General features: G+C 42.0%; 1 protein-coding gene across 3 annotated transcripts in view; it reads left to right on the top strand.

Annotated features, from left to right (window-relative positions):
* The first annotated feature begins 304 nt into the window (after positions 1-304).
* slc15a4 (solute carrier family 15 member 4) overlaps positions 305-11,503 on the top strand; it is a 36,552-nt gene continuing 25,353 nt past the window's right edge. For all 3 annotated transcript variants that reach the window (XM_061260165.1, XM_061260167.1, XM_061260166.1), the window contains exons 1-6: positions 305-484; positions 1,635-2,252; positions 4,491-4,786; positions 5,673-5,814; positions 6,018-6,107; positions 9,329-9,512. In XM_061260165.1, coding sequence (XP_061116149.1) covers positions 1,683-2,252; positions 4,491-4,786; positions 5,673-5,814; positions 6,018-6,107; positions 9,329-9,512 — 1,282 coding nt within the window. In that variant the 5' untranslated portion in view covers positions 305-484; positions 1,635-1,682. The remainder of the gene's footprint in view (positions 485-1,634; positions 2,253-4,490; positions 4,787-5,672; positions 5,815-6,017; positions 6,108-9,328; positions 9,513-11,503) is intronic.

Here is an 11,503-nt window from a genome sequence, read left to right as displayed (position 1 = left end):
CCTACAGGTTGTTAAAAGTAGTTGCTTGTGTGGAATGTGCACAGAACTGTTCTGTGAGTGTATGTACTCCTTTAAATGTCCACCAACATGGTAATGACTGTTTACTATGTCAGATACATTTCTGTGGTTACAGCGGTTACAGCAGTTGACGGATTATCCAGGAAGTTTTTAGAAAATAACCAATGATTGGCATCGAATTTATCCAGTAGTTCTACGCCAGTTTTACCTTTATAGCCAATGAAATGCTAAAATAAAGGAAGTGGGCGGACTCCAATGTCACGCGGTAGTACTGTGACTGAGTTAGTCAGGTTTATTTCAGGAGTAACTTAGCTAGCCACTTCAGAAAGTGGGGAAACTTCAACTGCAGTTAACCACGAAAACAAGTATAAAAAAATAAAATAAAATAACAAATACCGAAAGGAACAAATCAACATGAAACATAGCTAGCAATCTAGATGGCAGACGTTTCGGAGCGGAATCAAAGGTAGCTAGCCTTCAATGTATTGTTTGCCAAATTGTTAACTAGCTAAGCTATAACTAACTTACACCGTTTATTTTATCTGAATCATCGTATTTGACAGCGTTATATAATTTTGTCAGCTAGCCAAGGCTCTGTTTTTACTGTCGCTACTATTAGCTAACGTTAGCTATTTAGCTAGCGTTATTCGTGGGTATTACATGGTTAGCTAGCTAACGGTTGTCATTTATTTTTCGGGAGGAACTGACTAGCTACATGTATTTGATGGATTGAGCCAACGTTAGCTAGCTGACTGTGTTGCCGGCACTATTACTAGTCAGCTAACTGAAGGACTGCCTCAACAAAATCAGTTCGAAGTTGGTTGGAAAACTGGCTAATTTACAGTTTACTTAACTATTAGCAAGCGAGATTGTAAACACGCCTTTGCATCTAGAGATGTAACGTTAACTAGGAAGCAAGGAGTTTGCTGTCTGATTCTTAACTTGAATTATTTAGTTCAGTTAATTTGACTAACGTTAGCTAAAGCAAAAATAATACTTGTTTGTCGTTTGGTTTGTAGTAATCCCAGTAAATCCAAAACTAGTCGTTTAATTTACTCGCTAAATTAGGTCGCATAAATGTCATACAGTACGGACCTGTATTGAAGCATGATTAACTAGCAGCTAGCAAACGTCTGCACAACAGTTCAACAATAAAACAAATTGCAGTGCCATTACCTAGTCAGTTTATTAGCTATCAAACACTTTTTAATATGCTAATCCCATTTGAGAGATGTTCACTCTAAAATGAAATTTAGCAGAGTTATGAGCGATTATATATAGAAATCTGATTCATGTAGGTAGGTTATAATGTCAACACCGTGATCCAACACCTCTTCTGATACCATCAATAATAGAAATGGGGCAAGTCAAAGCCGTGGAGTCAAGCAAATTAACGCAAACTTTGTTGGGCCATATCTCCCAGATTAATAATCCGAGACAAGTGTATTTGGTTCCAGGGGTTTCTTCTAAACCAGATCAGCATGCTGAATCTCATTCAAATCTGTGACGATGTGGTCCAAAAATGTTGAGCTGACATGGAATTACCCATATGTGGCATCAGGTTAAATATGAATCATTAATGCCTTTAACTTTGTGTTTCAAACTTTCATCCACAGGTTTTGAGTTTCTCTGTTAGCGGTTTGTCCGGATCAACAAAGTGCATCATGTCAAGTAGGGATATCAGTGAAACCACCCCGCTGTTGGAGAGCCCTGCAGCTGCAAACAGATTTCAAGGGTCTGTCTTTCAGGGCAGAAGACTGGCTTGTGCGGCAGTACTTCTGGCCGAGTCCTTTGAGCGAGTGGCATTTTATGGCATCATCTCCAACCTAGTCCTCTTCCTCAATGCCAGCCCTTTCTATTGGGAGGGGACCCAGGCCAGTCAAGCCCCTCTAGTTTTCATGGGGGTCACTTATCTGGTGTCTCCATTTGGTGGTTGGCTGGCAGACGCCTACCTGGGGAAGTTCTGCACCATCGCCTGCAGTTTGGTCCTTTACCTCCTCGGGATGCTGTTTTTCCCCTTTATTGCTCACGAGAGCACCAGGATAAACCTGTGTAATGAAGAACCGGCTTTCCCCGTACTTCCCCCAGAGTGTCTGAACGGTACTCCTCCAAGCAACGTGACCTGCCATACCCGCCCGCCCTACTGCGGGCCTGCAATCTACAGTGGCCTTGTCCTCATCGCCTTAGGTGTGGGGACAGTGAAGTCCAACATCACTCCTTTTGGAGCCGACCAGGTACGATTCTATTTGCACGGTACTATCCAAGCTCCTTTATGACATCGTTTCTGTTGGCTGAATTTCTGAGGTTTGAAAGTATGCTATCTCTCCCAGGACATTGTAGTTTTATCTGGAAAGTTCTGAGGTGTTTGCCTTCAAGCACCTTTTGCAATGAAAGCAGCTCAAAGCAAATGGGTATCTGGGTCTGTGGTGTGTGCCAAGGTTGCTTTCATTTTTGCATTTAGTCAAAAACTGTGGGGTTTTAAAGGGAAGGTATTTCTATTGATATGCTGTCCTTCATTCCACTCACTATAAAAAAGCATATAAAAGCATAGTTTAAGTCTCAGGACATGATGGCTTCTGCTTAACTGTTTTCTGTGCTAATTTTCCAATCTGGCTGTGTCACATTCCAGTCCCTTATTACAAAAGTAACTCCTGGGCTAATATCCAGAATTATACATTTTATATTAATTCATTTTTACATTTTACAGGGAACAATTGATTTACAGAGTGCTAGATCAAATGCAATGAGAACCTTTCCCACCAATTAATAACATTACTAAATTACGGCAGTGCTGCTACCATATGTCAATAAGGAGAACTGAAACCTACAGTACATTGCTACAGTATCACTCAAGATTGAAGTGAATAAAAGATCAATTTCTTTTGAAAGTATTATTTTTAGCCAGTGCCCATGCTTAGGATTCCTGTTATCTTCCATGACTGCATTTGTATTGTTGTGATTATGTACGGATGAAATATAGCCTATTTGATGAAGTGTATGCAGCCATCAAATTTAGAACCAGTCAGTAAGTTAATCAAAAATAAATTGGTGTTAGTTTATATGGGCAGTTATTAAATAACAGTTAAATGAACTGTAAATGAGGGTAAAATAACCAACCTTAATCAAGCCCTTTTTGTTACTATGATACTGGGATATTGATACATCTAATTTCCCATTTGTCAATGGCAAATGTTGAGATTTTAAATATGACTGATTCACATCTGGGCACTTCTTCATATTGTCCTCCCAATCAATAGGCTTTTCTGGGTGAGAAACTGCTTTTCTTTCCTCTCAGATGTAGAGTGGTGTGCACCTGTTTACTCTCCATCCTTCTGTCATGGTCCTTGATTAATTTAATTGCTTGTGTACCAGATGCCAAATGAATTGAAACTTGAATATTGACTGGTGAAATTAGCTGGAACTGCAATTGGTGTGTAAGATGTGCATGAAGCGTTATGGGTGATGGACAAGAAAAAAAACACTCTTCGGTAAAAGTTATCACAGCACATTTTGATAGTTGATTTGAACTGAAATGAAATAAATTAATTGATTTGACTGTTGCAGAAGCCATGCTAACACACACAGTGCTGTAATCAATGCTTATTTGGATTGCATAATTGGACGACGGTCTTGTATATGCAGTCATAACCGTTAGATGCTAAATCTGACTGAAGAACTTGCTGCTGGAAACCTAAAAGATTTTCCCTCATGAGACTGATTTCAGTGCGATAAATGGTTCATAACATGAGTTGTCTGAACTTAAAAGAAGTGAAGGAAACAAAACATGGTTCACATTTGTTTCCCCCAAACGTCTGGGATTGTAATAACTTTTTAATAAAAGCCTTACAAAAATTCTTTCAGGGAACCCTTTAAAAGGGTTTATTGTTGTTCAGATTTAAACGTAAACTTGCTGAAAGACGTCTTAAATTAGGAGTGATTTGGTTTAGCAAGAGGCTTCCACCATCATGTGATTATCATGTGCTTGCATATCGAACAATTATGTCCATACTTATTTTATGGTTGGCTTCTCAAACTGCACGCAATCCGTGTACATTATTTTATAGTTTGTTCGATATATTGAATTTCTTATCTTTACACACACATCAGGGAATATTTCACAAATTGAATTAATCAAGAAAATGTAATTCATATTCCAGGATTTAATGTCAGAAATTTGGCTTTCTCTTGCATTATTTGATTATTGTGTTTTCTTCTGTTATGGCAACTAATTGCATTTTATAATTTCACTACAGGCATTAATCAGTAAGAGATGCAGATTAATGTGTTTGAGTTAAGACTTTTCAACATGGGTATTTTTCTGGATGGAAGGACACGATTGCAAAATATTGGTCATTTTTACCACAAACCATCGGTGCAACAATAGAAAACCTTGAATTAAACCTTAATTTGTAATCCTTAACCGCAATTTTGAGTGTAAGTAAATGTCTTTATGATAAAATTGCGGCTTCTAGGTAAAAGACCGGGGTCCGGAGGCGACACGTCGGTTCTTCAACTGGTTCTACTGGTGCATCAACCTTGGGGCCATCTTGTCTCTTGGGTTTGTGGCCTACATACAGCAGAACTATAGCTTCTTCGTGGGCTACATCATCCCGGCCGTTTGCCTGGGCATCTCACTCGTGGTCTTCCTGCTGGGCCGTGCTGTCTTCGTCACCAAGCCTGCCGATGGCAGTGCCTTCACCGAGATGTTCAAGATCCTGGGCTTTCTCTGCTGCTCCTCCCAGAGGCCCAAAGAGCCCAACCTACTCCGGTAAGAAAGGGAGTCATCTTCTCACTGTGCTGCCTGCTAGGGCTAGAATACCAACAAAGGAGGGGGAAACAACTGCCGTTATAGGACCTGGGATGTCCTGGAATATCCATTTCTGTACTTATGAAGACAGATCTACATTATGTGCTTCTCAATTTATTATAATAAGGTATGTCCAAAATGTAATCGTTGGTAATTATGCTGAGATTTGCACCAGGTTGTAATAAACTGGTGTGTACAGATCAGATGAAGATTGTGCATCTGATATCTGCTGTATGAACCAGTGAGAGATATCCTTGAGAGAAGAGCAGCTGCCTTTTCTGATTGTTATGCAAACTTTTCTTTGTGTTCAAGAAGGACCATCTGCTGAAGTACCTGAATTTTAAGAAGTTAGTGTTCTGGGGAAAAGCAGTGGCCTATACGGGGTAGCGTGGGATTCACTTATGTCCCGTAGCGTGAGCCTGATGAGTGAAATCTCCTGATCCAGTCGCCTGTTGGAGATTTACATGGTCTTACTATTCATCATTTCTCTCACCGGTGGAAGGTTATTCCCATGTGGTATACCTTAACTTTGGACCAGAATAGCACAATCAGCTTGAAAACCTGACTTGTCAAGTGATAGGACCGTTCAAAAATTCCTTATTAAGAGACACTTTCTCCAGCTGAGGGGATTACAGGCTTTGAAAAATTGAGTTGCCCTCATTCTTGAGTTAACTTAAAGAAGTTCCCAATAAGAGCTATCAATGAACACTATCCGTGCCCCTTTTCTTGAGAAGAAATTTGCAGGTTTCTTTAGTCCCAATTTCCAACTGCATCGGCTATCTGGAACTCAATGGTTGCGGTCAGCCACCTGAAACGCAATTGACTCCTTGATTTCTTGTTAATTGAGGCCCACGCCAACACTGCTGGACGGTGCCAAAGTGACCTATGGGGGTAGGTTCCCAGAGGAGAAAGTGGAGGAGTTGAAAGCCCTGTTGAAAATCATCCCTGTGTTCCTGGCTCTCATCCCCTACTGGACCGTTTACTTCCAGGTAAAACGCATATGTGCATATGCACGCGCACCTACACCAAAGGAGTGCTACATTTATATGAATACGCTGACTGCAGAAATGTAGATTTTCTCTCGTAAATAATGGTGTGAAATGTTACTACTGACTGGTCAAATATGCTGAAGGCGGGGGGTTTATATTTAGCAAAAAACGTTCTTGACAGCACTTTTCTCTCTGTGAAATAGATGCAGACCACCTACGTCCTGCAGAGCCTTCACTTAAGAATCCCGGAATTTCCTGGCAACATGACCATTAACACCTCCACCCATAACCAGGTAAGTTCTGAGGAAGATTGTCAGCAGTGCAAACGTTGTCATTTATCAACCAATGTTACTTTTGGAAGTTTTTTGGCAATGTTGATCTGTCTGTATGTATCCACTCAACAAGCCTTACTAATTTACAATGCATTCAAACAAAGGCCCTCTACCGCTTTCTCATCAAGCCATTACACATCCACATCTGTTTCCATTCAGTTTCTGTTCCTCTCAGTGTGCGGCAGGTTGTTCCTTGAGGTTTTTCGCTGGAGGTTTGTGCAGACATTCCTAGCCCTCTGGGGAGAGATGAGTCCGATACACAGCAGACAACAGCTGGCAGCAGTGAGGGAAACTAAACCCTGTGGGATTACATCAAAACTTTGACCCACTCGCTAATCACAGATTAACAGCCTGCTGCTGATTTTTGTGTGTGTGTGTGTGTGTGTGTGTGTGTGTGTGTGTGTGTGTGTGTGTGAAGCACAAGGGAGGTCCTTGATTGGCAGCTGTGTATTTGTGTGTACGTATGTGTGCGTGGGAGAGACTGAAGAAATCTGTTTATTTGCTAACTGTCTGACCTTCTTGAGCTCCAGCATCACATGACTTCTCATTATCAAAATGTCACAAATGAGTAGAAAATTAGTTTGAACCTGCAATTTGACTATGGCCTGAGGACACTTTGTCCTCAAATTTGAGAAGGCAGCTGTTTGAGCAATTGTTCCGTTTTCCATTTCTTCCACTTTTATGATTAATTGTCGTGACTGTTAAATTGACTCAAACTTCTGTGCGTGTGTGTGTGTGTGTGTTTGTGTGTGTGTGTGTGTGTCAGTCACTTAATTCATTTCCTAAACTCGGTACATCTCAAGGATAGTGTGTTATAGAAAGAATAGAAAGAACCTCAAAACTTTAGGGAGAGTCAAAGCTGGGTGTAGAGAGTTGATTGTTCAGACTGAGAACATTTTCTTTTTAAGGGAACTATTCTGGCTGAAAAGTGAACTGAAACTGTTTCGTCTGTGGTACTAACCCCCTGTCCACTGACTAACAGGATGTTTAAAGAAAAAAGCGGTGTGACTTGCTTATTCGTGATGCACATCTTGGTCTGTTTCTCATAGTTGTTGGACCAGTACTTCTCTGCAGAACATGAAGCCAAAACTGAATATAAAATGCGTTGTGACACACTTTTTAAAATACAACGCATAAGAGTTGCTTATGAAATTTTTTAATGAACCTCAAATCTTCACAGGTTTAAAATCTGAAATTAGATTGACATTACTATGGACAGATATGGCACTTATGGAAAAAGTGCACTTCAAGACCATGTACAACCACTGAAGGACAGTGTTTGTGCATTGTTGATCGTTTCACCATGAAAGCCAAGAGTCGAGATGCTATTTTAAGTCTTGATGTAGGCATCTGCAAAAGAGGAAGCATGTCCATATTTCTGTGCTAACCCGCAAAGTCAAAGGAGAAGTGAGAGACCTTTTCCATTGATGACTGAGCTTTTAACAATGACTCTTATTAAGGTGAATACACACCTTTTTAGGGGAAGAAAGTTGTTTTTCCTTTCAGAGAATGAAGGTGACATCAGCTCCAGCAGGATGAGTAAGCAGATATGCTGGTACAAATAAGCAGGATTTCCATTGACTGACAGGGAAAAAGAGCTGACAGTCATTTCCCTCAGCACAGCTGTAGCCTCTTTCCCAGGGAAACGGGCCTGTTGAAGTGTGCAGTTCCACCGTGGCACCACCTGCACAAATAGGTCGAGTCTCCCAGGAAGACTGCTCGTAGCGTGTTCAGCCCGGGTCAGAGTTAGTGGCTGTGTGAGATGGGGTGGTGATAATTCACTCCCCTCACCTCGGTGTCTCCTCTTAATTTACATGTAACCAGGCAAATTCGCTCCCTCCACGGTAAGCTCTGCTGGGACACCTCGGTTATTTAAACCGGGCTGCGCTCGTTGGAAAATAATTCCTAATTAGGACGCATTTATGTTTGGGATATGACGGCGGCTAAAGGGAAGAGAAGAAAGCTGAACAAACAGGCCCTCAACCCTCAGCGGCACATGTTCAAATTACCGTGTTATTCGGAAATTCAGCGGGGGAATAAGCTCAACTATTAGCTTTTTCGAAGCAGAGCAGTTTAGTGAGTTCTTTCTGTGTTCAAATTAAATCTAAATTGCAAAATGAATCCATTGCTGTGAGGTTCGCTGATGAATATTTGTCTTTTATTCATGCATTAAAAATACTTTATAGGACCATATTCATAATGAGCGTGTTGTTTCACTGTTGTTTGAATAAACGTTTTTTTCACAAAACGTCCTTAACCTGCAGTGACCACCCATTACCAGAACAACCTAGACAAGGACATTAGGTGGTGGCTTACTCAATTTTACTGTAGATCATCATCTTTTAAGCACCACGTACTCCCCCTTAGTTCCAGGTTTATGAGGGGTCATTACCAAGATAGAGAAATTCACATTTGGAATTTTCATTATGTATTCAGAGGTATAATTTAGTATAGAAAATACTGTGATGGGGTCTTGCCTGCATGTACTGGACTTGTATTGCATGGTGTTGGCTTTGCTTATGCACAGTGAACTCAGAGATCTTTTTACCAGAGTGGGAAGAGAGGAAGGTATTGTGATTATTAATCCTTTTTTACAACATTCCAATATCTGATAAAGGTCACTTATTCCTCAGGCTTGCTGACAGAGGTCATGTCTACAGAGAGCCCTGTTTTGAGAGTAACTTTTGTTGTTTTAAATGTATAAAAACAACACTATTATTGCTATAATCTATTTTTTGTAATGATGTATGCAAGGGTCTGCATAGTTCAGATATCACAGCTGAATACAGTGTGTTTTGCACAGGCTGGAATCACACCAACAATATGCTACAGGAATTATTTAACGAGCTGACGTGCTAAATGATTCATGTTGAGAGGTCTTCAACATAACATCACTGTAACAGATAATAATAGTATGCAGTGTATTTACATGCTTCAGGGCATCATACTTACTGATGCCTTTTGAGGTTTTTGTAATATTTTAAATACCATTCACTGTATCATGTTAGAATTAAGTCCAGTAATGTTCTAGCTGTGACCACATGAGGGAGCTAGCACAGTGGCGGAGTCCAGTTAGATAATACTCTCTCCAGTTATTAATCTGTGTGTTGATTTGGCTTCCCAGCATTGTGTACCATTTTCGTCGCTTTTCACACACCCCCTCGTCTTTTTCCCCGTCCCAGAATTCCCTGTTCCGCTTCCCCGCGGCCTGGCTCACCATGTTCGACGCAGTCCTCATCCTCCTGCTCATCCCCCTGAAAGACAAGGTGGTGGACCCCATCCTGAAGCGCAAGGGCCTCCTGCCGTCCTCCCTCAGGAGGATCGCCGTGGGCATGTTCTTCGTCATGTGCTCGGCCGTCGCAGCCGGTAAGACCCCACTCTTCACGTTCACCGTTCAGGCCCGGAGGACGGGGGAGTCCTCCTACTGGAAGTGGAAGTGTGTTAAACTGTCTGGCCAAAGCATGACATTTCAGAGCCAAAGCTTTTTTCCCCCCATGCCTCGTGCTCATATCGATTCTGAAATTCGTGTGAAGGTACATTAGAGAGCTGGCCTGGTCAGCTGCCTTCATGCACATTATGCCAGGTGACCCGAGTCCCATGTCAGTCATTTATTCCTCATTCTGTACAACACAGAAACTTTTGTTGTTGTAAGTTACTAGCCGAACATGCGAACATGGTTAAATAGTCACAGTAAGCCACATAATTGCATAAAATTGCTTTTTTCTTTCTTGAGTTTTTCTTTTAGTTTTTAGTTTTTCACATGGGCTGAGTTGCTAATATAGATTTATATATTTAACAGTTTTATGCTAATATTTATGTGTGGCATCCTGTCAAAGCACAACAGGGGTTGGTAGGTGGGGGGGTGTGAATTGGCAGCCCATCTGAAAAATATGAATCTCATCATTCAAGAATTTTCATTTCCATTATGCCTACGAGTACCACAGTTTGAAGTTGAACTATTTTGACCAATCCTGCTGGCCTTTGAAGAGCTCTAGACTGACCTTCTGTGTGGAGGCTGTACTCTTGAATCCAGCAGGGAGGTTGTTGGAAAAGGTATTCATATTTCTCCCATTAAACACTGCTGGCTGGTTGGCTGGCTTCACGCAGATTAAAACAAAAGAAGAAGAAGAAAAAACAAAGCTGTGCTTTGTTTCCGGACTCTGTAGGATGGATGCGGGAAGCCGTTTCTCCCCACCTCTGTTTAATTCTGACTCAACTGCTCACAGCACTGCCCTGAAAAATAACAATGCACTATCCCCTGCTGCAACCAACAGGTCTGTTTCGAAAAACAAAATCATCCCACCTGTTATTGAATACCTCATGGCTAGACCTAAGGTTAAAACCCTTTTAGTGAACTCTTTAGTACCAAACCCTGCTGTGGCAGGTAGAGGGTATATTTTAGTTAAACATCAAATTATATTATGCTGTCCCTTAATTCAGGGCTAAATGAAATGTGTTATTGACAGCAAAAACCTTAGACAGGCCTTTCATGTATCAATTCTTGAGTTTCCCAGTAATTTTTGCGTTGTCATCCTGTATATTTTCACTACTTCTTTCTGCCAAAATGATCATCTCCTGCAGCTCTGTGATTGTAGTGCTTGTTGGGGAATCCCACAGTGCTCTTCTAGAGGAAGTAAAAGTGAAACGGGCTGTGGTGGGAGGGCTCTCTGTGTCTATGGTTACAATGAGCCCACAGTCACTGTGCACTCTATGCTGTTCCTCTCGGCTGCAAGTTGTGTGCACTAAGTTTCTCATTTAAATTGTTTTACCACCTATTGGCCTGAAAGCTAGTGAAGCAGTCTTCATACAGTTGTGTGTGTGTGTGTGTGTGTGTGTGTGTGTGTGTGTGTTTATCTGCCTTTGTGTTTGTGCGTGTGTGCGTGTGTGTGCGTGTGCGCGTGCGCGTGCATGCATGCGTGTTTGTGTGTTTATATGTTTATGTATCTTTATGTGTCTGTGACCGTGGAAACAAGCTGTCACATCTACACCAGGCAGCCGAACTCACACACATGAACAGATCCGGATCAGGGTGCGTGTTGATGTGTGTAAGTGAATGAAAACGCACACGCGCGCACATGAAAACATGTACATTCACAAGCCGTCGAGCCAGCCGACAGATCCGAGCGCCTTTCTCACAGCAGAAAGCAGCGGCGGCGTGTGATTGGCCGACCCCCAGCGTCAGGCGCACCCTGGGGATGAGCGGGGCGCGTAATGACTGCTCCGGGGACCGCCGTCCTCCCCGGGGATAGCCCGACTCCGCTGGATCCCGCGCCTCCATAGCGCATCATTAATAAACCACGTCCAACCAGCGCTCTGCTCAGGAGGGGGGCCTCACCGTGTCAACCACGCTAGCGCTG

This window comes from Conger conger, chromosome 11 (assembly GCF_963514075.1).
Source record: "Conger conger chromosome 11, fConCon1.1, whole genome shotgun sequence".
In the NCBI taxonomy this organism is placed as follows: domain Eukaryota; kingdom Metazoa; phylum Chordata; class Actinopteri; order Anguilliformes; family Congridae; genus Conger; species Conger conger.
Note: the sequence above shows the minus strand (reverse complement) of the source record. Positions and strands in the feature narration are given on the sequence as shown.